This window comes from Monocercomonoides exilis (genome assembly GCF_001643675.1).
Source record: "Monocercomonoides exilis strain PA203 chromosome Unknown scaffold27-1312184, whole genome shotgun sequence".
In the NCBI taxonomy this organism is placed as follows: Eukaryota; Preaxostyla; order Oxymonadida; family Polymastigidae; genus Monocercomonoides; species Monocercomonoides exilis.
Window position 1 is genome coordinate 770,353 of NW_027150572.1, and position 26,892 is coordinate 797,244.

At 37.6% G+C, this 26,892-nt stretch overlaps 5 protein-coding genes across 5 annotated transcripts; 4 read left to right on the plus strand and 1 right to left on the minus strand.

Moving 5' to 3' along the window:
* Positions 1–583: 583 nt before the first annotated feature.
* MONOS_13399 (putative kelch-like protein 14) lies at positions 584–5,837 on the plus strand (the record flags this gene model as incomplete). Its single annotated transcript, XM_067866095.1, has 2 exons — positions 584–4,202; positions 4,342–5,837. 2 exons carry the CDS (start codon positions 584–586, stop codon positions 5,127–5,129), a joined length of 4,407 nt encoding a protein of 1,468 aa, XP_067726007.1. The 3' UTR covers positions 5,130–5,837.
* A 447-nt stretch (positions 5,838–6,284) lies between these two features.
* MONOS_13400 (uncharacterized protein) lies at positions 6,285–16,273 on the plus strand (the record flags this gene model as incomplete). The annotated part of the gene is made up of 3 exons (XM_067866098.1): positions 6,285–6,302; positions 6,349–9,673; positions 9,789–16,273. The coding sequence occupies 3 exons, from the start codon at positions 6,285–6,287 to the stop codon at positions 16,271–16,273; spliced, it is 9,828 nt and encodes a 3,275-aa protein (XP_067726008.1).
* A 446-nt stretch (positions 16,274–16,719) lies between these two features.
* Positions 16,720–21,928, plus strand: MONOS_13401 (uncharacterized protein; the record flags this gene model as incomplete). The annotated part of the gene is made up of 4 exons (XM_067866099.1): positions 16,720–18,790; positions 18,898–19,519; positions 19,644–20,437; positions 20,641–21,928. 4 exons carry the CDS (start codon positions 16,720–16,722, stop codon positions 21,498–21,500), a joined length of 4,347 nt encoding a protein of 1,448 aa, XP_067726009.1. The 3' UTR covers positions 21,501–21,928.
* Positions 21,811–23,685, minus strand: MONOS_13402 (uncharacterized protein). The gene is made up of 3 exons (XM_067866100.1): positions 23,652–23,685; positions 23,477–23,508; positions 21,811–23,418 (listed from the first exon to the last, which is right to left on the minus strand). Exons 1-3 carry the CDS (start codon positions 23,664–23,666, stop codon positions 22,062–22,064), a joined length of 1,404 nt encoding a protein of 467 aa, XP_067726010.1. The 5' UTR covers positions 23,667–23,685; the 3' UTR covers positions 21,811–22,061.
* Positions 23,686–23,843: 158 nt separating this feature from the next.
* On the plus strand, positions 23,844–25,058 carry MONOS_13403 (putative cathepsin B5 cysteine protease). The gene has a single exon (XM_067866101.1). The coding sequence runs from the start codon at positions 23,939–23,941 to the stop codon at positions 24,812–24,814; it is 876 nt and encodes a 291-aa protein (XP_067726011.1). The 5' UTR covers positions 23,844–23,938; the 3' UTR covers positions 24,815–25,058.
* Positions 25,059–26,892: the final 1,834 nt, after the last annotated feature.

The following is a 26,892-nucleotide window of genomic DNA, read 5'->3' on the forward strand; positions in this document are numbered from 1 at the left end:
GAAGAAGAAAAAAGATATGGAGAAGAAGGAGAAAAAAAAAAAGAAAGAAAAAGAAAAAGAAAAAGAAAAAGAAAAAGAAAAAGAAAAAAGAAAAAGAAAAAGAAAAAGAAAAAGAAAAAGAAAAAGAAAAAAAGAAAAAGATGTTGATGAGCAGGAAGAAATAGAAGAAAAAGAAGATGAAGTGTTTGTTATTGGATGTCAAAAAGATATATCTTTCATTCACAGATTTTTGTGGATTTTAGAAATTCCATGCACATTGTTTTGTGAATGTTTAACCAAACTCTTTTCGTTTGATTATGTTACTCAAAAAACATGTATATAAATGAATAATATTTGAATTTGTTTTATTTAAGATATAAATCTTTTTTGATATCAACGTTCTTTTCAAATGAATGATTTGATTATTGTTGTGGAATCTTCATTTTTTGTGTGAAAGTTACACTTATTTTTTTTCATTTATTTTCGATGTGTCCATAAAAATATTTCAATCATTTATTTTATTTAATAATTTAGTAATGTTGGAAATGAAGATCAATTTATTAAACGATTGAAATTTTCTTTTAGGAGATAAAGGAAAGTGAAAATGATCCTTTCGCACTTTGTCATATATATTTTATTTTTTATTTTCGTTGTACAATCTTCTGTTGTCTCAACGAATTTGTGTGAGACTTACTCAAAATCACCTGATAGAGGAATCGGACCTTCTCCAAGAGAATCATTGGCAATGGTTACTGTTTATTCTTCTGAACACTCATCAACTATGATTTATTTTATTGGGGGCATTGGACCTTCTGGTGAATATACCACAAATATTTTTACATATAACACAAAGACTCGTGATTTCAATCCAGTGGAAACAAACAGTTTGCTTGTAACACCAAACAGAAAGAATTTTGTTTATTTTGTTGATGGGACAAATTTTTATCTTTGGGGAGGCCAAGGCCCAAATGGATTATCGAATGATATGTTTGTATTCAACTGCCTTGAAAATACATGGAAAGAAATTGCACAAGTCAATCCTCCAACACCTCGCCAGGGTTCTCATTTCGCTTTGTTTGGGAGATCCTTTTATATATTTGGAGGGCGAGATTTTAATGAAAAAAAAAATGATATTTGGTGTTGGGATTTAGATACAAAAGCTTGGAGAGAAATAGCATACACATCAAATGCAGACACGCCTGAAGGCCGATCGGGTGGATCTATGTATGCTTCCGCAAATTGCCTATATATTTTTGGAGGAATGACAACAACTGGAAAATATTCACAAGAAATTTATCAATTTGACCTTACAAGTTCTTCTTGGGCAACATGCGCAACAGAAGATTCTTCGGGAGCTGAAGTTGTTATTACGAAACGGATAGAATCATCTACTGCAATTTTTGACCAGAAAGTTTACATGTTTGGTGGATTTGATGATGAAACCCAAACATGTTCATTAGGAGATTTCGTGATACTTGATTTTTCGTCTGCTGATTCAGCTCAAAAAGTGATAGCAAATGTGATTGATATTGACAATTACGAGCTAAGGAGAAGAAAATGCGGGCTTCTTGTTATGAACAATGAATTGGACCCGACAAAAATTCAAGCTTTCATTTTTGGCGGGGACAAAGAAGGAACGACACTTGGAGATATGATTCAGGTTGATTTCACTGTGACGTCGCTTGGAAACTCAGAGGCTTCAGCGAACAGCGACTCCTCAAACAAGAAAGAGTTCCTTCAAGATTTGGCAAGATCAATCAGTTTTGAAAGCGGGCATCGGAGAATCCGTAGCGACCAAACGCCTTCGCCTTATTCATACAGAAAGCGATTCGTCAGCAAAGTTCACAACGGGCTACAGCTGCAATTCAATGTGATTGCTCAAAACATGCCAACAGTCCCACAGCCGCGCTCTCACCATCGAGCGCTGACTGTGGAAAACCAGATGTGGATCTTTGGAGGGATTGGAGAAGGCGGGCTGATGCTCAACGACTTGCACAGCTACAACTTCCGGACAAAGACGTGGACGGAAGCAGAGACGTTGAAAGGGACAACTGAAGCACCGTACTTGTCGGACTACTGCTTCTGCGAGCACGCTGGCAGGCTGTTCTTCTACGGAGGAAATGGCAAAGACCCCGAAACTGGCATCGTTGAGCCACGGAATGATCTGTGGGCGTATTCGACGCTGACGCACATGTGGAGGATTATTGAGCCGCTGGACAGCTATCGGTGCCCGGCTGTGACGAACGGGCTGGGAATTGTCTTACACAAGTGCATTTTTATCATTGGGGGATATGTTGGGACTGAGCCGTCCAATCAGATCTGGAGGTTCTCTCTCGTGACGCAGAAGTGGATGCGCATCCGGACGATGTATCTTCCCAAAGCGAAGTTTGACATGGAGAACAACCCTCCGGTCTTCGAGCGGCCTTCCTTTACCAACGACGGCAGCGAGGAGGATACAGAGACACTGAACAAAAGGAAGATTGAGTCATTTATTAGGAAAATCAACAAGCAAATAGAAAAAGAAGGAAATGATAATTTGACTTATTTCGATTTTGATGCAAGCAATTCCGACATAAATACACAAAATAGCATTGAAAATGATTCGCTGAAGCCCTTTCCAGACGTGGATTCAGTCAACAGAGCCAAGCTGAACAATGTCCAGCGGCAGAAGGCTCTGATGGGAGAGATTCCGAACGCTGTTCAGTATGAGCTGGAGCCTCGAGGTGCTCCTTTTGTGTTCCCTACGACTCGTAGTGTGGGAGGCGGTGATGACAAGTGGGATTTCCTGCTGATTGGAGGAGGCATATCCGCGTTCAAGCAGTCCATCACAACGATTGATCAGGTGCTGATTGACTTTGACTTGGACGACGCCTCGTATTACCGCGACACAGAGAACTTCACCAGACCGTATGCGTATTTCTCAGACCCCATCGATTTGGGGCTGCAGCCTGGCGAGCCTGCACCGATTTTCCATCAGAGCTACACAATTCCAACTGACAAAGGGTTTGTTTCATACGGAGGCCTGGATGTGGATTATCCTCAGAGCTATTTGACGTATGTGGATCTGAGCAACGTCAGTGCTCCGGTTGTGATGAACCAGGTTGATCTGAACTCTCAGCCATTCCTGAAGATGGCTGGCGGTGCGGCAGTGTTCTTCGGGAGGACTATGTACACCTTTGGTGGGATGATCATTGGGAAGAACATTCCGACAGAGCAGCAGCCACACAATCAGATGGTGATCATTGAGATGAAGGGCATGATCAACTGCTCACCGGGGACGTATAATGAAGATCCTGCTGATTCAAGTTCTGCGTGTGTTCCTTGTCTGATTGGCTCATTCACCAAAAAATGGAAGACGAAAGAATGCACTCTTTGTCGTGCTGGTTCTGTTGCTGAATGGGAAGGCGCCTCTTCGCCTTATCATTGCAAGTCTTGCCCGTCTGGTTACTATAACAACAGAGAAGGATCTGGATCATGCACGCCTTGTTCGGAATCTTCGCTTTTCCTGAACAGTCCTCTTTCTTATTCTGAATCTCTAAACGAAACAAAACAAATAAGCCTTTTGGATGCTTTCAACGGATATTCAACTAATACTTCCAGTGCAAACTCCAACAACACAGGAATTCACAAAAGCAGCGACGAAGCGAAGAACTATTGCCCTGTGGGTTCAACCACAAATCTCGCTGCTTTTCCTCCGAGTGCCAGTCCAGAGTATCAGCCGCCGTTTTACCAGACGATGGATGCAATTTCAGACATCCTGATGATCGCCTGCTATTTCGGGGGAATTGCTCTGGGTCTTATTTTGGGCACGTTAGCTTGCATCTGCCCGACGAAGAAGTACATCTATTTCATCGATGCATTTTCTGAGTCTAACCCTGAAAAACACGATCCGGTGACGCACAAAGCACCGAAGATTCTGCGCAAGTCGAAAGTGGGGGCCTTTGTGACCATCACGTTTGTGACGTTTCTTGTGTGTGCGGTGGCGTGTATCATTGTGGAGTTTGCGATCAACAACACTACAGAGACAAAGACACTCATCTCGTCTGCGATGTATCCGCAGTCGAAGCTGAGCCAGGCAACCATCGACAACATCGAGTTTCTGATCACATTTCGCGATATGCATGCAACGTGTGTGGAAGGAGAAAAGGACGTGACGAAGGAAACAGGCTGGGGAACATGTGCAAAGACACTCCAAATTAACACTCAGAACTTTGTCAACGTAAGTTTGCAGTTAATTAATTTCCTTTCTTTTTATTAAGAAAAATTTGTGTCTCTTATTGAAATTATTGCTTATTCTTTCAATTAATTCAATTCTTATTTCGATTAATTTTTATTTTCTAATAAAAAATTAATCTTTTTCAGAGGGCGGAGAACCATTCGATATCAAATGCCATCAGTCGCCATCAAACAACATTTTCCACAACACTGTCGCCAACTGCGATGTGCGTCTTGTGGCAGGCCTTTCCAAAATGATTTTCTCCGACGATATTTCTCCGAAGATATCCATCCAGTCGACGGAAGAGGAGGCGCATGCGTTTGCTGTGTACACCTCGATGAAAGTGGACACTGGAATCCAGTTCAAGAACAAGACAGAGAGATTGTCGTTCCACAGCCTCTTGGCACAGACAGAGACAGGAGATGCCATCAAAGGCAAGACGCCGTTGAAGTTCATGTTTTCGCTGATTCACTCTCTTTTTGTGGATGATGAGGACAATGAATTCAATGGGATGCAGATTGTGAAGTCTTCATATACGCTGGGCTCTACTGCAACCAATGACGATATGTTTGTTGATTACGGGCTGATGATGGAAGTTGACTTTGAGAAGGATATCGACTTGCTCCAGACGAGCTGGCTTGCTCGTGACAAGTGGTTCACGTTCTTTGCAAACATGCTGTCAACGCTGATGGGATTCATGGGTATCTTCTCTATTTGCGTGTGGTTTGTGCAGAAGTTCATGACATTTGACACGAAGCTGTCTGTCAAAATGCGGAGATATTTGTGGGGAGAGGCAGATGATGGCCAGCCACTGTTGGCGCAGGAGAAGAAGCATCCTGTTGAGAACAAAGAAGCTGACCTTCCAGTTGCAGGCAATTCAGACCAGGATGAGCTCTATGGAGAAAAATCAGTTAGACTTCCTCCGCCTATTTAAAAAAAAAAAGCTTTTGACACTCTATTTTGTTGTATTGTTGTTATTATTGAATTTTGCACATCGTTATCCTATTCATTTCTTCCTTCGTTACTCTGTTTTTTTCTATTTATTTCGTACACTTACAAATCTTTATGAAAGCATGCAGGGGCTTTTTTGTTTTGTTTTGATTCAATGATGATATTTCTTCATTATTGATTTAGAAATTTTTCATTTTTTTAGGTTTGTGCTATTTTTGTTAAAGTTTATGGCTTTTATATATCATAACTTCATTTTTTTTAGTTTTTTTTAGCGTTTAATCGCGATAATGTTTGGTTAAGAACCTTCTTTCTTTTCAACCTGAATATAAATAAAAAAATATCATTTTTACCCCGTCATCATTTGCATGTTAAACACTTCAGCTTTGTTGGTTATGTATGTGCTAATCAAATATGATCAGTAAGGTTTGTCTCAAACTCTTAGTCTATTCTTTTTACAGAGTGTGCAATGAACTTTGCACCATCAAATCACTTCTATGTTTGCTTTATTTTTGGTCATCACTTTCATTTCATTCAGACTTTCTCTGTTTGTGTTATATGTACGTAAGAATACAAAGCTGTTTCAAACGTATGATATGTAACTATTCTATTTTTGCTTTTCCTTTTAAGTGTCAAAACTTATTCAAATCAGTATTTAATATTTTGTGTGATTAATGAAATAATTTCAGTGAAATGAAAACTGTGACTCAACAGTTGCTGTTTATTTTTGTAAGATTTTGTCTTTGGTTAATATCAAACTTATCTATCATTGAAATACAATTGAATGACATTTTCCTCAAAATTGATGATCTTCATTCAGAAACCTTTATTTTTTCATGAGGAAAATTTAATTATTTTTCAAGAATGATTGGGCTTTCTCCTGGTGTAGAGACTAAATCACAAAGTCCTTCATTTTTTTATGATGATGATTTGCATGTGCAAATATTTATTGATGATATTTACTTGGCATTTTCCTATCTTGGGCAGCAATATAATATTACGTTATTATCGCTAAGGTTTTTTTAGAATTGTTCATATATTATTCATTTTCAACTATTAATTAGATCAATATCCTTAAATTCAATAAAGCTAGTAAAATTATCACCAGACCTTAGATTTATCACGTTACTGAAGATTAAAAATGATATTGTATTTTTCTGTATTTCTTTTGAAAAAGAATTAAATGTAATTAATTTTTATCTCAGGCTGTAATAGATACTTGGACAGATTCGCTTGATTTTATTTATCCGGGGCAGACTTTGAGAAAAGCGGGACTAATTGTTCACTCAATACAATGGATTGGACACGGAGACGAAAAAGCAAAGAACTTATCGCATCCAGAAAAAGTTGCATTACCATATGATATGCAAAAATGTTGGACAAAATATCCTTATAACACAATTACCAAAACAACAACAAAACCTGATTTTGATCTTCAAAATAAGCCTTTAACTGCACTTTATTCTCCTTCTAGTTCTCCAAAAAGATTCATTAATCCACCAAAAACTAAAAAAGAATCGAATGATGAGAATTCAAAATCCTTGTCATTTTTTGGAAGATTGAAAAATGCATTTTCTTCAACTCCTTCTGAGCCGCAAAAGTCTGAATCTCCTGTCAATTCAATTTCAATTCACAGCAACGCGAATCCTTCTTTGAAAGTGCAACCACGCCCAGATTCTATTCAGCTTCATGCGCTTCTTGTAGTTTCAACGTCTGGAATTGAAGTGTATGAAGTTAATGAAAAGAACATGGACATAACTCTGGTTGAATCAAAGCCATTAGAAATTAAATGGTGCAAGACTTTGGCAAATCCAGATTTGCTGATAACTTTTGGAGGAGAAACAAAAGAAAGGGAAAGGCGCGAGATCGGAACTTGGAGCGACTGGACTATCAGAGAAGAGATTCATCGTACAGAAAAAGAAGAAGACAAACAGATTGAAAGAATGATTCATAATGAAATATTGAAGATTAAAAAGGAAAGAAAGGGAAACTTCAAAACAGAAAAAAAGAAGGAAGAAGAGAAAGCGAAATCCAAGCCAAATATTGACGAATTTGAGGATGTGGATTTTTCCGATCCACTTTCGCAATTTGCCGCAGAAGCACAAACATCCAATGTTTTTGATGAGCGAACATTTCATTCGCAAGCAGTGCTCGAAAGATCAGAAAGCCATCAACTGGACACACGTTTGTTTTCTTCTGAAGGAATTCATTCTATCATTCAGTCAGATGCTTCTCAACAAAGTGGCACATATTCCAACAACAATAACTCTGATAAAAAGAAATATTCAAAAGAGCAGAAATTTACTAACACCGAAAATTCGCAGCGAAATAACTTGGGTCATCAATCAAAGCAGGATAAGCTTGAATTGTTTGAGATTGAAGAAGGAGAAGAATCATTTCTTTCAATTGCTGATCAAAAGAAAACTCGAAAAGGAAAAAAATCGCAAAAAAATAGTCAATCTGTTTCCAAGATACCAGAATCAGAAGAAGATGACGAAGACGAAGAAAGCATCAAAAAAAAGGCAGAAAAGAGCAAAAAACAAAAGAAACCAGCAGAAAGCGCAGACAAGCGTTCTTCTTCCTCAAATGGACAATCAAAGGAAGCGCTTGATTTATCAAAGGAAAATAATCCTTCCAACATAAATCAGGTCAATGATCAGTTTCAACTTGTCGGCAGAATCTCTTCCTCACGTAATGTTCCTATTCTTCCTCCGCCTTTTGTGATGTCAAAGCAGTCATCGCTTCCACGTGACACTGATACTTCTTCATCAAAGCCTGCTCCTTTATTCAATATTCCAAGTCCTCTTGAGCCATCTCCTCTTCTTCAAAATCCACAGCAAGCTCCTCTTCAATCATTTCCTTCAACACCTGTTTCTCCGTCTTCCACAATCACTTCCTCTTCTTCCTCTTCTTCCTCTTCTTCCTCTTCTTCTTTCCCTCTCCCTCCTGCTCCTCTTCCAGTCACTCATCAGCTTATTTTCAAGCGCCGTTTTCTTCGGCGCATTGTCCGGCAGCGAATAAGAACAGATGTTGTAACTCATTCACCTGTTGCGCTGTTAAAAGTGTTTTTCATTCCATCTCCTGTTTTGACGCATTACTCAGAGTTTGTGGCAAACCACATAAAGAAATACGGATTAGAAGATAGAAAAGAAATCAGTCAAAATTTTAAACTGGGTCAGAATAACTATTCTCAAAGGGATTATTTTTCTTCTTCTTCTTCTTCTTCTTCAATGAATTCTTCCTCAGCTTCATCAGCAGTCAATTCCTTTTTCCCATTTTTCCAGCAGCAACAACAGCAACAACAAATGCAACAGCAAAAAAGCGGATCTTCTCACGAATCGAAGCAGCTTCTGTATGCCTTCACAAAAAACATCGATTTTCTTGTTGCTTCTTTTGTGTCGTCTGCACCAAAAAGAGGGGTTGTGAAGATCGTTCCAATGGAAGAAATTGAAGTGCAGTTGGATGGGCTGTATGAGAATAGCCTGCTGAAACAGAGAAGAGAAAATGCAGAACAGCACAGCTCATTGGCAGAAGCAGATCGATTTGGTTATTCATATCAGAATGTCAATGACGAGTGCAATTATTACAGTGGATTTGGGGGAAACGAGCAGAGTGAAGGTTTTGGGTCAAGAACAGAATGGACAAAAGATCAGTTTGGCAGGCAGTTTGAGGATTGGGAAGAGAAAATTGAGGTTGTGGAGAAAGAAGAAGAGATTAGAGAAGAGGAAGAAGAAGTGGTGATTACAATAGATGATGAAATGATAGATAACGAAATGGATGATGAACTGAACGACGACAATAGCAATGCTGCTGGCAAGCCATTTGTTGATATAAAATGTTCATTTATCAATGAAACTGGCTATGATAACAGCAGAAATGTTGTCAATAATAAAGCATCATCATCTTTCCAAACTGATTTCCTTCCCTCACAAAATCAACAGAATAATGAAAATCCAGCACCTTCTGTGCTTTTTCCATACTATTCCAGACAGCCTGATGATTCCGAAGACAGCAAAAACGATGAAAGTGACTCAAACAAGTTGTCTTTCACTTCTCAATCTCGAACTGCTACTCGTCCGGCCGGAGCCGTTTTATTCCCCATTTCTCTTATCGACACCTCCTCATCTCACTCATTCGAGCAGCACACTTCACAAAACAGACCCCCTTTTCATTCTCTTCTGCCTAATCATTCCATTTCGCTTTCTTCTTCATTTTTTCAGCTGTGTCTTTTGTATGGAAGACCTTACCTCCTCTTCTTGCACCCGACTTACAGACGCGCTCCGCTTTCTCCCCAAATCAGCTCAGATTTCAATTCACAACAATATTCATTTCAGAATTCTTCTTCCTCTGCTTCCTCTGCTTCCTCCTCCTCCTCTTCTTCTTCTTCTTCTGTGAGTGACACATCAAATCAAACAAACATGTTCACTTTTCAGTCTGCATCAACAGTTTCTCTTTCTTCTCTGATTCCTCATTCACTGTCTGTTATTCCTATTCCATTGACAGGTTACCCCCATCCTCCGTTACCTCAAGGTTTGTATTTGCTCTTGAATTGTTTTTAAACATATGTTTTTTAATTGATAATTTATTTTATTAATAATATTTTCTCAAACAAATATTTTAATTTTCTTTCTTTCTTTCTTTTAAGGAGTTATTCCACTTCCAGATCAGCCCTCTCTTCCTCCATCACTTCCTCTGTTTGGTCTGCCTTGGGATGCTTCATCATCTTCCCTTCAAAAAAATAGCACAAACACAAAAACAGGGAAAGATTCTGAGCCTGCAAAAACGAACATTTCTAAGCGTTATTTCCCGTATGAGAAGCATTTTGGAAAAGGAATGCAATTTTTGAAGGATTCTTCAAATTCGGAAGACTCGTTCAAACAACCGGAAGCAACTTCTAACACAAATAAATGTCAATTGAAACATCAAAAATCCAGTTTTTCGTCTTTTTCGCAGAAATTACTTCAAAAGACTCAATCAAAAAAGCCCTTTGAAGACCATTTCCGATTCATCACTCTCAATTTTGAACCCAAAAAGATGTCATTGTTTCATTCGCTCTCTTCCTCTCTCCCACCTCTGCAGTCTTCTTTCTATCCACATCATCTCTCTTCTGCCTACAGCCTTTACACAAGTCAACTTTTCCCTTCATTTCCTTCTTTGCCATTTCATCCTTCTTCAAATCAGCTTCTCTTTCCATCTCAGAATCACCCCCGCCACTTCATTCGCCCTTTCACAATTACACCAGAGTGTCCTTTTCCTCTCTCATCTGCATCTTCCTTCCCTTTCCTCTCACTCTCCTTTAATGAAACATCTTCCCCTCTTTTAACCGAATCTGAGCAGCTTTCATCGTCTCAGTCTCCTCTTTCCTCGCCTTCTCCTCTTCCTTCTCCTTCGTCTGAGCAACAAAAATCTTCTTTGCCATTTTTCCGTTCTTCCTCATCGCTTTCTCCATCACCTGAAAGGGATCAATCACCTTCCCCTTTTCAAGAACAGTCAAAAGCAAAGCAATCACAGAATTCTCCTCTTTATATGGCACTCAATCCATTTTGCATTCCTGTCTATTATCATTTCGATCCTCAGACAGTTCAACCGCTTGTGAAGATGCTTCCAATGATACCAAGTCAATCAAGAAGTTCATTAAACAATGAAGGCATTTCATCTGAAAATGATTCTTCTTCATTCACACATCGCTTCAGTGATGAAGAAGCTAATTATTCAATGACAGAACAACTTCATTGCAATTCAATGAATAATAACAATTTATCATCAGACGAGCAATTTGTGGAATGCTGCAGTATTCATTCAAAACTCCTTCATAATTCAAACATCGGCATTCACAATTCAAATCCATTTAACCATACAAATGAAATTTTATCTTCTTGTTTTGAAAATCGTTCAAAGGAATCATTTGCAAAAGAAGAATCTCATCGCAAGTTGTGTGAGTGGCTGTCTCATTCATCAAATGCTCAAATTGTTGTTTCTCTGTTTTCAGCAGAGCCAAATCTGTTTTTTCCAAATGTTTCGTTTCGTCTCCGCAATGAAATTGCAAAGCAAATGAGAAAACACGAAACAAAAAGTGATTTTGAAAGAGAATCGAATGATGGTTCTTTTTCTTCTTCTTCTTCTTCTTCTTCTTCCTTTTTCTTTTTCAATTACACAACTCCAAATTCCCTTGGCATTTCTCCAATTGTCTCTTTGTTCACAAATGAGACATTTCGATCTCGTCTGTCTTTTGGCAATGCAAAATGCCAATCGTCGTATTTCTTCCGTTCTCTCGATAATGTGAATGAAGAAGAGACTCAAAATGCATTGAATAATTCTTCAGGCGAAGCATATATTAAAAAGGCAGACGCACAGAAGGAGAAAGAGGCTGCTTCTCCATTGCCATCTTCTCCTTCGTCTTCTTCTCAATCTCCAAGCTTCGCCTCACAGTTGTCTTCGGTGCTTGATCGGATTTCTGAATCGGTTTCTGATTTTACTTCGGTTTTCAATCCATCGTTTCCTTCATCCTCATCGTCTTCTTCTTCTTCTTCTTCCTCCTCCTCTCGGTCATCTTTTAGTTCTGAAAATAACGAATGGAAAACGCAACATGATATGTACAAGAAATTATTCGACTTAGCTCATCTTCAAAATAAAACAGCTATGCCTTCCATTTCAAAGGATGAAGCTTTTAATCATATTGACTGCGCAGCACACGCTCACTCAACAAAATCTCAATCATCATTACCAGCTCTCTTTCCTTCGCTTCCATCAAATCCTATTCTTGTTCTTTTGGATCTTCCTGGCTCTTCTTTCTCGTTTTCTGTGATAGACAATATGATTCTCATTGTGTCAAACATTGGCATTGCAACACTTGTTGACTTGAAAATGCTTTGTTTGGAAGAAGAATTGATGGAGCTTGAAGAATCGGAACAAAAAGTGTCTTTATCAACTAGTAATGAATCATTTGATGGATCTGACAAGAAATCAAAATTGAACTCAGAAGAAAAAGGGAAATACCAAAATGCTCATTCAAAGATAACATCGAGCATTCTGATCTCTTCTTCTTCTGACACAAAATCCAAACTGCTTTCTTCTGTTTCTTTTTCTCGTTCTGAAGCTTATTCCACAGACAAACCTTTGTCAAATGCAAAGGAAATGCCATCTGTCTCAGCCCCAATCATCACTTCCACTCCGTTTCCTTTTCTCTGTTTGCACTCGTTTACACACGCTGTGGAAGAGGAAGAAGGTGAAGATGCTGACTGGAAAGGGCAATGTGTTAGCGACTCGGGTTCCTGCTGTCCTGGCTGCAATGCTTGGTGCAATGAGAGAAGAAGAGAAAGAGAGAAAAGAAAAGAGATCGAATATTATCAGCAGCTCAAACAATCAGAAGAGCAAAGAAAAACATTTGAAAGCGCTTCTTCGTATGGGAATGCCTCATCATTTGGAAGATTGCAGTATCCTTTTGGAACTTCTTCTTCGTCATTCTCACCTTATTCTCCTTCTCCTTCTCCTTCTCCACCACCGCCTCCACAGTCATTTTCTCACTTCACTCGTTTGGGTTGCATGTGTTCTCGCTTTGCAAAAAGTATGCATGATCACATTAATGCGCACATCATTGAGCGAGGATTTGATCCAATACCATTTTCATCTTATGTTACATCATTGTCCGCTTCTTCTTCAGGTTCTTCTTCAAACTTTTATTCAAATTCTTTCTCTTCTTCTTCTTCATTATCGTCTCATTCCGCCAATAGCATTCAAATAAATCCAAAGTACAATGAAATTGAGGTTGATCCTTTTCTTTCGTCGATATCTCTGCTTCCAGATGGGCTTATCCACAACTCAGTGACTTGCAAAACACATCACATGAGCATTTATTTAAGAGAACTTTGCAATATTTTTTGTACCAACAAGATAAATATGATTTCAATTCGAAAAGACAACTCCTTCAACGCCAAGTTTGCACATTTGTTGAACGAACATGATCTAAAGTTTCATGCACTGCTTGCATTCTTAATCCGTCGCAATCTCGGAAAACAGTTCATTCTTTCATCACTGTACGACACTTTTCTGAACACTTCTGTTCCGTTAAAACCAGCAGCTGCCTGTCAACTTCTGCTGTTCTGCTTATTTTCTTGCCTGTTTGTTAGAGATTGGATTGGTTTTATCGGAAGCATACCCATTTCTGAAATGCAACATTCAAACGAACTTATTCTTCCTGAAAGAAGTATTGTTTCATTCACTAAAGAAGATTTGAGAGAAAAAAGTGAAGACTATTTGAAAGAAGCGATTGAAACTTTTGACAAAAAAGAAAATTCCATTCAGCTGATAAAAACAATGATGGATGAAAAATTAATGTCTCCTCTATCTTCGTTGTCTCGTAACGACTCTGTTGTGATCTCACCATTTTCTTCGTCTAGCCATTCTCCTTCAAACACTTTTGTTCTTCTCAACCAATATTCAAGAAGCACAAAAAATAATTCCTCATTTGCTTCGAACGGAAGAAAGCTTGAATATTTCAGTGAAGACATTAACTCAGACAGAAAAGATGGAAGAATGCAAAAAAAGCAATCAAATGCTTCTGATTTTTCATCTTCTTCTTCTCATAAACGCAATGCAATCACCCTTCTTGCAATGATGAGCGGGATTGAAAGACTGTGGCTGGCACAGAAGGAATCAAACGAAGATGAGGAATTGGATGCAAGCTTCAGTTCTTTCAATGGAAATACATTGGATATTGCTTCCAACTCTGATTCCTCATTGTTATATCCCTGTTGTTGCTGTTGTGGATATCAAAAACTTGGCAATGATCAAAAATTGCACTCCGTTCTAAATCCAAACGAAATTGAGCTGAGAGAGCTTTTGTGTTATATGCTGCATCAACCCAGAAGCGAGTGTATTCCTTCGTTTTTTTCATTAAATGCAAACTGCCCCAGGTGCATGCAAAGAATTGAAGAAGAGTTTTCATCAAAAGCTGATTGTTTCAGTGCTTTAAATTCAAATGTTTTTGATTGTAACTTCCATGAACAGCTTTTCTCTCTCGCAGTTCATTTCCCAGAAATCGATCAATCTTCGCCATTTCAACAGCTCACAAATTCAGCTCCACAGCAATCTTTTTCGCCTTCTAAAAATTTTACTCCAACTGCCAACGCAAAGTTTGGATCATCATATTCTGGAAGCAATACACGAATCTCAACAGTTTCATCTTTCCCTCGTTCTGTTTATGGCGCATCACCGTCTTCAACGAATTCATCTTATGCAGCTTCTTCACCAGCTTCTTCCTCATATAGAAGCTCTTCAAATTCTCCAGCTTTTCCAGGACAGAACACTTCCACTGCCCGCGATGATTCTCTTTCTCTTAAAGTTGTTGAGTGGATGGCATCTCTTCGTATGATTGATGGTGAAGATATCGTGTGGCTTTTGTTGGATTGTTGGAGAAAAGCCTTTTCAACTCTGAATAACACAAGAGTTAGCCATCCAGATTATGACTATGATTTTTATCATTTTAATGGAAATAATGGAAAAAGTGCATTTTCTGAGTGGAGCAAAAGCGATGCTTCGAATTCTTTGAATGAATTCACTTTCACTCCCAGTAGTATTTTCCCGTCATTCATGCAGTTTGATGAAGGAATGAGTCCGGAAGGGTTGACCATTTACGAGCCAGGAAGTGATAGTCTATCAACTTCTATTCGTCATTTTCCGCTTTCATATCTGTTTCAATTTAATTGTTCATCTCATACTCAACTTCTTAAACGGTTTCTAACTTCTTCAAGCTCGGCTTATTCAATTATTTCCTCTCCAACCTCGCTTTTTAAGACAACGTCAACTATCTACATGCAAATGTACCTTATTCAATCACTTCTTCTCGCTTGCGTTTCTTTTCCAGTGTCTCACATGCCACATGATTCTCAAGCTTGTTTTCAGAGTTGGTTTCCTTCTTCCTCTTCTGCATTTATTCAACTTGCTGTTCTTCTCATAATTATTCAATTTTTATTGAAAAACAATCATATTATCACCCAACAGATATCTCATCGATTGCTTCCGCAGAACCCTCAAATTGCTTTGACACTTCTGAAAATTTCACAGCCAACAAATAAAGTTTTTGCTAATGTTCATCTCCATCAAAGAGATTCAGCAAACCAATTATGCAAAGTCTATGGCTTTGATAACGCATCTTCAAAAAAGTTGGCAAGATTATTTGATTACATGTCAACTTCAACTTTTGCAAGGAAAGACTTGCGTTTCTTTTCTCCTATCTTCGCAACAAACCAACTTTTATCAAACGACACACAGCAAAACACTCAATCAACTCCTTTCAGCCAGAATATTCTATTTGATGATGCTACTTTTTCGGATTGTTCTATGGCTCGTCAAAATTCACTTGGATTTGTTAAATTGCAGCCTTCGCTCGCTGAACTTGGATTATCTGGTCTTATTTGGCTAAGTTCGGGTGAAATGGATTGCGTTTTTGGAACGATTAGACAGAAAATACAAGGCAGCACAAATCAGAGCCGCCGAGATAGCATTTTGAATGGCCTGCTACCTATTGCGTGGTTTAGAGGCGCAATGGAGCTTCTTTGGAAAGAAAAGAAAAAAGATGAGGATTTCATGTTTTTTGAAGATTCTGTGAAAAATCAAAATGAGAAAAAAACTGAAAATTACTCAGAGTTCAACGAAACGGAAATTGAAAACATTCATTCGCCTTCCAACAGCGCCCTTTCGTGTATGTTCTTAAAGTTAAATCAAAGTGCTTTCAGGACAGAGCTCAACGTAAATTCGTTAAAGATCCTTTCTGTTCCAAATGTAACAGGATCTGTTTCCATAAGTATCTTTCAGTTGCTTTTTCCAACTCTTGCCTGGCAGAGTCGAGAAGAGAAAGTTCGCGCTTTTGGAAAGCAAAAAATGACTCGTATAGCTCAAAGTGGAGTTGATTGTGGTTGGCCAGCATTGCAGAAATATGCAGAGCAAGAAAGAGAAGAATTACAAAAATTATTTTTGGAAAATCCAACTCCAGTAATTGTTGGAAAATATGCTGAGTCATGGGCAAAAATGCAACAAAAAGGAAGAATTGTAATAATAGACGAAGTTAAGGCAAATATCAGTCATTCTCAGGCATTAGCATGGCTATTTGAATATCTTTTTCTTCAATTATGAAAGTATAAACAAAATTAATAGAAGAAAATGTCAAACTTCCAATAATTGAAATAAAATATAGTGTGTGATTTATGAGTGTATGAACGCAAAAGTTTTCGGATTATTTATCTTTTTAATATATTCAATTAAAAAATAAAATACAAAACAAATCATTTCATAACAATTCAATAATAATAAAAACCCTGGTCAAAAACCTTTGTTTGGCGAAGTGTTTTTATCGGAATTATGAACTGTGTGCTTCTTATTTCCTTGAACATATCGGTAATATCCAATCGCGATAAATATCAACGATATGATCAGAAAATATTTCAATATTGTCAACAATATTTCGAGTAATTTTTTCAATGTTCCTTTAATAATGTTCATGTGCTATCTCTTTCAGGAAGGCAAGAAAACAGTAATTGGATCTTATAACCCCGCAGTTTATTAAAAATATTTATTAGCTAATGGTTAATAAGATCTATTTTCTTCTTCTTCAAAAAAGGCCAGAAATGAACCAGATCCTGGCAATTATTTTTCTATTGTTGCACATCTTTCATGCAGCTGATAGTCCTCAAAATGTAAAGCTTACAGACGAAAGAGGAAAGCTGCCTGCTGGTGGAAGCCCTCCATCCCCTCGTCAAAATCCTGTGCTTGTTCCGTTGACATTTAAAGATGCTCCTTCAAATACCTTTTTTTGCTTTTCCGGAATGGATGGTCTTAAAAACTATCAAACAAGCATCCTCATGTTTAATACAAAAACCAAAGACTGGAATCCTGTGGAGGTCAATGGGATAACTCATGCACCAGAACGTGTGGACTACGCATATTTTGTCGACGATACGGATTTTGTAATGTGGGGAGGAATTGGGCCAGAAGGCTTTTATGATGATATGTGGGCATTTAATATGAAAACAAGAGTTTGGTCCGAAATATTCCAAAGCCACACAAGGCCAGCAGCCAGACACGGTGCTCAGTTCGCAAGCACTGAAAGTGCTTTTTATATTTGTGGAGGAAGAACAAATGATGGAAAGCAAAACGATATTTGGAAGTTTGACAAAGCAACAAAGCAATGGACGAAAATTTGTGATACAAACAAAAATGAAGGAAATTCTGCAAATATACCTTACGTCAGGTCTGGAGGCTGTGGATATGTTACTGAATCAGCTTTTTATCTTTTTGGAGGCTACACATCTGATGGTGGACAGACAATGGATGTATTCAAGCATCCTCTGAGTGATGGCGATTGGTCAAGAATTGGTTTAAGTGTCAATGAAGTTGCGAGGAATTCAAACGGAAAGCAAAAGCTTGATACTAGCGTAAATGCTGATCAACCAAAACCTCGTACAGAAGCAGGATGTTTTATTAAAGGAAACAAAGTCTATGTGTATGGAGGGTACATGAAAGACAAGCACAGATCGAGTGAGCTCATGGATGACGTATTGGAATTTGACTTCTCAAATGAGAACTCTATCCGTGTGAAAAGATTTGAGATGGACGCTATCGGGTATCAGCGAAGAAAATGTGGGTTTATTGTTGTTGACGAAGAAGTGAAGTTTGAAGATGGCACAAAAGAAACCGTTCCAAAGGGTTATGCATTTGGAGGGCAAAGAAATGGTATCATTTTGGGAGATTTAGTTTCCGTTGCAATGAAAGGAGCAGGCTCTTCTTCGTTATCATCTGCATTATCGTCTTCTTCTTCTCTTTCTTCTTCTTCTTCAGTTGTGTCAAATGCCAAAGGCCTTTTCAAAGTTGAAACTCCCGCCATTCCCGGAATACCTTCGCCGCGTGCGTTGCACGGTGGACTTGCTGCACTGGGAAAGATGTGGATATACGGAGGGATGGGAGAAGGAAACTCAATTCTCAACGACTTGCACGCCTACGACTTTGTGACAGGCGAGTGGGAAACCATCCACATGGATGGAGGAAGCAGCGGGGAGGATAAAGAGGAAGTGGTCGAGTTGGAAATTGATGAGGAGTACGAGCAGTGGGACAAGATGTTCCGGCCTAAAGACGGAACAACTGAATTATCTGACGATTTTGTAGAGGACAATGAGGAGTTGGACGGAGCGGCTGATCAAAGCACACAAAGCGACGAGCAAAGCGGGCCACCCAGATACGATTTCACGTTTGTGGAGTATTCATCGCGTCTGTTTCTGTTCGGAGGGATGGGTGTGGACAGAGAGACGGCAGTTATATCTCCGCAGAACGACTTGTGGCAGTACTCGATCTTGGACAAGAAGTGGAAGAAGATCAACCCCATGAACGAGGTTATGCCACCAGCACTGTCTGGCGCTACGGGCATCATCCTGCACAGGCAGCTGTTTGTTTTCGGGGGCAAAACGATCGATTTGCAGGTTTCAAAGGACATTTGGGTGTTTTCGCTTGTGACTAACACCTGGAGACAAGCCAAGATGAAGTACATTGAAGGACTTTGGGAGCATCCTGATAAAGTTCTAAAGTTTGTGGACAAAGCGACTGGTCTGGCGAATGTCACTGCAATATTAGAAGATGATGTTAAAAATCCAACAACTGATGGTTTGCGTTTTCTATGAAATAATGTTATATATATATAATTTTTTTTTTATATATTCTTATCATAATTGTTAATATATTATGAATCCGCCAATTATTTTATCTTACAGAGCACTCACTCCAACCTCGAGAGTTAGTTGCTGTTTGGGACGGTGAGATATCTTTGGAAGGAATCGAATACAATCCATTGATTGTCGGAGGAGGTGTGACTGAAACGCGCGAATCTTCTCATCGGTTGGATTATATTCTTGTCCCCACAATTGAAAACACACCGAACACTGTGAAAGATCCTCTCTATCTGTTTTTCTCTGAGCCTCTTCCTGAAAAGCCTATCCCCAATGATCCTGATAAGACTCCACAGTATGATAACCTTCCAATTTATTATCGCTCATACACAGCAAAAGTCGACAAGGGATTTATTTCGTTTTCTGGCCTGGATGTGGACAATGCGAAAAACCGGCTGAACTTTTGGGATATTTCAGATCTGAGCTATCCGCTCTTCACGTATCACGAAGAGAAGAAAGTATTTCCCATTATGAGCGGTGGGGTTGGGGTGTACTTTATGAACACGCTTTTCTGCTTTGGAGGAAACATCATCGGAAATAAGCTGCCGTCAGACAACCAGTTCCACAACCAGCTGTTCACTTTCCATTTGCTGCCTGAGAAATTCGGGTGTTCTCCTGGGGCTCATATTGAAGGTGGGCAGAGTTCTTATTATGAAAACGGTAACGGGTATGATTTGTTCTTTATTCAAAAGTAATTTGCATAATTGTAATAACTTTCTTTATTCTCTCTCTTTCATGTATTTTAAAATGTATTTATTGCTTGAAAAAATTCATGAACTGATTCTTTTTAGCTTAACACCCCGCCATGCCTCCAATGCTCAGTGTGTTCCCTGTCCCTTTGGCTCCTTCAACAAGAAATTCAACAACAAGAAGGACTGCACCAGATGCTATGCAGGCTCATTCAACATGTTCAGAGGAGGCAGCACAGGTTATCACTGCCTTTCTTGTGCAGCTGGCACTTACAGCGACGAAGATGGCTCGCAGACGTGCAAGCCATGTGCGAAGGATGCGTACTGCCCCGTGGGATCAAAGATGCCGAATGCCACACCCGCCACTATCTCTTCAGCGTTCAATAAACAGCCGCCTATGTATGAAACAAAGGACAAGCTGGAGACACTTGTGATGGTTATTTGCTATGCGGTGTCGTTTATTGTGGGGCTGACAGTGGCTATTGTGTGCTTGTGCCTTCCCTCGCGTTCGAAGCTGTATGCTTTGGATTTGTTCTCAGACAGACATTCAAACAAGATGGATCCTGTTACGAACACAGCGCCTAAGGTGCTGAAAAAAAGCAGGATTGGCGGGTTTGTGACGATCATCTATCTCTTCTTTGCGATTGGGGCGGCGGTTGCAGTTGTGTTTGAGTTCTTCTTCAACAACGTGAATGAGACGAAGTCTGTGATTGCAGCAGCGATGGAGCCTGATTTGGACTTGGAGCAGATATCTGTGGGCCATCTGGACATGCACATCCAGCTGGAGGACTACTGCGGGTCGTGTGTTGAAGGAGTGAATGATATCACACAGACCACTGGCTGGTCTCAATGTCAGAGAGCATTCCACATCATCAGAGACAATCTCGAGGCTAAAAGTGTGAAATTCATGTTGATTTGGGGGGGGGGGGGGGGGGGTGATTTTTATTTTTTTAAAAAATAAAAGTGAAAGTGATAATTTTTTTTACAAATTTATGATGTATTTCGAAATATTTTAATTTTAATTCAAATTCATAAATATTTATTCCTTTTCTTTCATTTACTCACGATCTTTTCTATAAATATTGTTTTTTTTCCACAGATGAGCCTTCAAAGAAACTGAATCTCGAGTGCCGTCAAACACCTGCTACAAACTCGTATGTGAACCCTGTGGCAAACTGCGATGTTCATATTCATGGCGAAAATGTGTTGATGAAGTTTTTGCGCGACGGAACGCATCCGAAGATTGGAATCGAGTCTGATGAGGAAGTGGCGCATGCATACAGCATCAAGGCGACTGTGTCTGTGGACACTGGGATTCAGCACAAGAAGGTGGAGGACCGCATGTCAACCAGAGTGTTGCTGGCATCGTCGCTTGACAACCGCCCATTCAAGGGAGTGAATGCAACTGTGTTCAATTACACGATGATGCCTTCTCTGTTCATCAATCCGGATGACAAGCATTTCCCTGGCTATCAGATTGTGTCCTCTGCCATTCAGCTGGGCACCCAGGCCGCTCCGGATGAGATGCACACGCAGTATGGCCTGCGTGTGCACATTGTGTTCAACCAGGATCTGGATGTGCTGAGGACGATGTGGGTGTCTCGAATGAAGTTTGGCTCGTTCTTGGCGAATGTGATGTCGACGATGACTGGCTTTATGGGCATATTCGGTACGATTGTGATGGTGATGGAGATTATCGGGACGACGAAGCTGCCTATTGCGAACAAGTACAAAGAAGCGATCTTTGGGAAGTTTATTAACGAAGACGGGAGAGTCACTTCCAGAAAGGGGACAGATGCTTTTGATAAGCTTGAAATAACAGAGCCGAATTCGCATGAAATGCGCAGTGTTGCAAGCTCACTTCATGGGCCATCTGAAGATTTGATTGAAGGTGGTTCTTCATCTTCTGCATCCACCTCAGAGAATCGGAAAGGCTATACTCCTGCTAAAATTGAGTAATCTTTACTATCTGTAATTATTTGTCATAGATTTATTTTCAAAAAAAAAAAGTGTTTTTCTTTTTTTTAAATGTTAAAAGAATTTTAATTTTCATTTGGAAAAATAATCTCACAAAATTGTTTTCCTCTTCATTTCTATTTTTTTATTTATTTATTTCTATTTTTTTTTATTTTTTTCATGTAACTTTTGTTGTGTTTCTAAAGTTATTTGTCTCATTACACGGTTGCTGATTATTACAATTTGTATGTTGTTGAAGAGGGGAACCCAATCTTTTCCCAAGTATTTCCCTGTAATATGAAAGCAGGACAGCTTTTTTTTTATCATTTCTTTTTTTATTTATTTATTTTTTTATATACAGGAATTTTATTCAATTCACCAATGAGAATTGACGAAAGAAGAGTTAAATAAAAAAAGAAAATGAAGTGTTTGAACAGCAAATATTATAAGTTGAAAGAAAACGGGGGGAAAAAGGTTTCAATTTTAATAAAATTTTTGATTATCTTCAGCATGTTGATCAATTTCTGAGCGATTGAAATAAGGAATAAGCTTTCAAGAACTGTCTCACGGCAACGCAATATCCATCGTCTGCTTTGCGTCTTCAGTTGATATTTCTTTTTCCCCTTCTTCCTTTCTCGCTTCTTCCTTTCTCGTTTCTTCCTTTCTCGTTTCTTCTGGAGCTTTTTCATTACTGCATTCACTGCTTTTTTCATTTTCAGGCAACTTGATGTTCCCAGCCTCATTCAATGAATTGTCATCCTTTCTAGTTGATTCCTGTTCTTTTTGTTCTTCTGGAAGCTCAGCAATATTCTTATTCAGCGAATCATGCAACCGGGCCAAGCACGCAAGAACATACTTTTGGAGATGCCTCTGAACAACCGGGTGCATCTTTCCTATGTCAAACTCGATGGCGCCATCAGAGCTCAGGTTCGCAGAGCAGCTTGACACAACATCCAAAAACTGAGCAATAGCTGCAAGAAAGTGCTCTGGAAATTGTGAAATGGCTTGCAGCATCTGCTCCATCTCGTCAACAGTTAGAGGAATGTCGTCGCCTTCAAACCTTTCGGCTAACACAGATAAGTTTGGTTGTTTGCTTTCGGAATTCGCGCGTTTTTTCACGTTTCTTTCTTTTGCATCTTTTCCTTCTTTCTTTTGCTTTTCAGAACTTCCTCCTTCGGATTTTCGGTTGGATTTCTTCTTTGCATCGTGATGTAACAAATCGGATACAACTTTTGTTGTAATTTTCTTTTTCTTTGAAGTCAGTTTTTGGGTACTATTCGATTCAGTACTTTGTTCATTCATTTTGGAAGAATCATTTTCTCTATTCGATTTCTTTTGATTGTACTCGTCTGTTTCCTCTTTGATCATTCTAGATTCTGCTTCAATTTCATGCTTCAGGTCTCTTTCTTTTTTTAAATGTTTGTCCTTTTCAATATCTTTTGATAAGCCAGTACTGTGTTGTCTATGTGCAGCACTCAGCATTTTTTTGCCTTTTGATGAATCCATCAAACTTCGAAAATTCACGACTGCTTTTTTAGCTGTTCCAAATTCCTTTGAATCAAAATATTTATTTGGATTTGGCTCACTTGTAATTATTAAATCATCTTCATCAAACAATTTACTTTTCGTGCAATCCGTAATAAATTTATTTTGAAGGGTTAAAGCATCTGTAACAACAGGATCCTTTGGAAAATTAAAATGATAGCAGTTATCCCATATTAGCGTAATATCTTTTAGGCAAAGTTTTGGTGTTGTATTGTAAAAGCCATCATCAAGTGATTTTTTTACTGTTCCCAAATCCATTGGTTTTTCAATAACATTGAAGTATTCCGGAATGTTGAGTTTTACGGGATCCACTGGTTCGTTAAACCAATGAGCTTCCTTTTTGTTCAATAAATCGTTTACTTCCTGAAGAAAAAATCTGAAAAGTAAAAAATAATTGTTCCATTTTTCTAAATTCAAAAAAGACAATGTTAAACTTGATGATTCTATCAGTTTGAGGAGATGAGCTCTTTTAAGCAAATTTATTTCGAAGATGAATATTTTTAGCAATTAAATAACAGATATTATTGATAAACAAAATTATTTGGCAATGAAGGAAGTTTAAAAACTTTAATTAAATCAAAGAAATGAAATATTAGTGGAGCTGCATACACAACCGTCTGACATTAAAAAATTAATCTGGCTTTTATATCGTATGGCAATGATTTTTTCTCTTTTTTAAAAAGAACAAAAAAATAATTATGTTTTAATTTTTCCACAAATGCGAAATAATGATGATTCTTGTTTGTATTGTTTGTAATTATTTTTGTTCAAATTTATCACAGCAAACAACTGATTTATCCCAGAAGTGAATTTTTCCATGTTTCAAAAACCAATAACATTCGTATACTGTTATGTATAAATGCGAATTAGATGCATAAGTTTTAATCATAATTAACATGAATATCCTAACTGTTTTACTAATTTCTTCGCTTCTTGCAAAGAAGCATATTGTTGAATATGTTAATAACAATCCTTTGTCAACTTGGACGGCTGAAGAGAATAAATTTTCAATGCTTTCAACGCAGCAACTTAGGAGCATGTTTAATCAAGAAATCGTTAAGGACTTGAAAAAAGATCTTCATTCACATGTTGAAGAAGATCCAAATTCGCCTGAGTCGTTTGACGCTCGCGAAGAATGGCCAAATGCAATTCACCCAATCAGAGATCAGAAAAAATGTGGATCGTGTTGGGCATTTGCAGGAACTGAAGTTCTATCGGATCGTTTTGCTGTAATGGATCATCCTGTGGGGGTTCTATCTCCTCAAGATCTTGTTTCTTGTGACATGTTGGATCATGGATGCAATGGAGGAAGTCCTTTACTTGAATGGACATGGATGGCCCTTAGAGGTGTGACAACAGACGAATGCATTCCATATGTATCTGGAAATGGAACAGTTCCACGCTGTCCAAGAAAGTGCTCGGATGGTTCTGTGATTGTTCGTCATAAAGCCAAAACATTTTCATTTTTGCCTAGTCTCTTTATTCAATCTGACTTGATGCGCCATGGGCCACAAGAATTTTGCTTCATGGTATACGAGGACTTTATGAGTTACAAGAAAGGTGTTTATCAACATCAGACAGGAGAACTTCTTGGAGGACACGCAGTGAAATCTGTTGGATGGGGAGTTGAAGGAGGAGTAAAATATTGGCTTTTAGCAAATTCTTGGGGCTCAGACTGGGGAGAGAAAGGATTTTTCAAAATTCTTAGAGGGAAAAATGAATGCAGCATTGAATCAATGGTATATGCTGGAGTGCCAAAGGTTGACGAATAGCGTCATTTCGCAAAGTTATTTGTTTTCTTCTTCTTCTTCTTCTTCTTCTTCTTCTTCTTCTTCTTCTTCTTCTTCTTCTTCTTCTTCTTCTTCTTCTTCTTCTTTCAAAAGAAATTTAAATAAAAGATATTTTTGAAATTCATTCATGACCATTGATCTTTACTTCCAAACTTTATCAAACAATACATTTTTCATTTCATTTATTGTTTTGAATGAAAAGAATATTTTGATAATCACGATAACAATTTTTTTCAAAGAGTTTGCAATTGTTTATGGAACGATGGATGTTTAAAAATGAATTGATGAATTTTACCAACATCGAAAGAAAGAGAAATATCATTATTTTTTTTTCTTTCCAATTATGGTCAGCGTTCTTGAAATAGGTATTTCTTAAAAATGAATGAGAAATGTTAAAAGCAACTAACACAAAAGCAACACTATTTATCGTATTACAACGCTCAAATTCTTTGTGTTTTTTTTTTTTTTTTTTTTTTTTTTTGAAGTGTGTGGAGTGGGGGGGGGGGGGGAGGAAGATTTGAGGTGTGTGTGTGTTTTTATACCAGGTCAACCGTTAAATAGAAAAAATATTTCATCACATGTTCATGGTCTTCGAATTGTTTGCCAAAGCAACATCTTGCTCAAATTGAAAACAGTCATCAATTCAAACACCATTAATGAAAACTATCGTTTGATTTATTATTATTATTTCTTACTAATGCTTTAAATGAAAAAACAGTAAGAATAAATATCAATCAAAATTATGTATACACATATTGTTTGTGTGTTCATATTTATTTGTAAAGTTCATTTTGTGAAATTTTTATGAGAAAATGAAAATAAAATGATACCATCAAATTGATATTCTGACTCACAAAACAAAATAAGAATGCATATAACAACATTGGAAAACGTTTATTGTTAAACTGGTTATATACTGTAAGTTAAAATAATAATTAAATGAAAACATTTTATTTTCATAATTATCTGAAATTTGAACAAAAGGAACTTTTCAAAAAAATAAAGACTTGTTAATTATTGTGTGCGCAGTCAGGGATTGTGGACTGTGACATAATCTCAATTACAGATGATTTTTGTCATTGAGGGCATAATTTGGTTAATTCTCGAAATGAAACAATAAACAGTGGTTGAGAAATGCCACTGTCCACAGTTATTGAAAGTGTCCATTATTATTAACACTAACTGTAATAAGTTTAATTACTCATATTATTTTTTCATGAATTATTATTATTATGGAGTGTAGCAGTTGTCATCTCAACTTCAAATTCAATGAGAACAAGTGAACATATCTTCACTAATTGCGCAACTTTTCAATGAATCCATTTTTTTTATTCATAAATAATTCAATCAGTTTTTCCATTTATAAAAATACAATAAATCACGTTGTAATATATCCATTTTCCTTATATTTTATTATTATTATTGTTATTATTAATTTTGAAAATATGATTAAAAGAGACAAAAAATAATTATTGCTGATCAGACAAAAATAACTTAGAAACATATCAACTTATGTGATCTTTTTTGAAATTATCATTAAGTTAGAGTTTTGACCTAAACTTTTTCTTAATAAGAATCGTCCAAATGAAAATGAACAAAATCAACATCCCCAAAAAAAAAAAAAAAAAAAAAAAAAAAAAAAAAAAAAAAAAAAAATGATTTCAAAAATAATCACCCAAATAATAAAAAAAAGCTCCAGATGTTTGTATAGGGTCAACTTTTTAATGGGACTTTTTCCCTTATTGGCACTTTTTTTGTTTTTGACTGCCAACTTTCAACAAACGTTGATTGGCTTTCAGTACTTCAAAAAACCTTTTTTTACAAGTTTAACACAATTTATTTACAGTTTGTTTTTTAATTTTTGCTTATTACACATTGAGAAATTACGTTTTTTTGTTAAATTTGAACGGACTTTTACCAGCCAACTAGGCAACGTCCAAGAAATTGGATACATGTTTTGAATAGCAAATACTATTATCTAACCACTTTTAAATTCTTTATTTTCATAAACACTTTTTTCTTGTTTTTTTCACATTTCATTTTTTTAACAATATTCTAAC

Bases quoted from the DNA above. Each gene is read 5' to 3' on its own strand.
- MONOS_13403 (XM_067866101.1), top strand. From the start codon at position 23,939: ATGAATATCCTAACTGTTTTACTAATTTCTTCGCTTCTTGCAAAGAAG.
- MONOS_13402 (XM_067866100.1), bottom strand. The intron at 23,419-23,476 runs GTTTAACATTGT...TTTACTTTTCAG, and splicing joins CAAACTGATAGAATCATCAA to ATTTTTTCTTCAGGAAGTAA.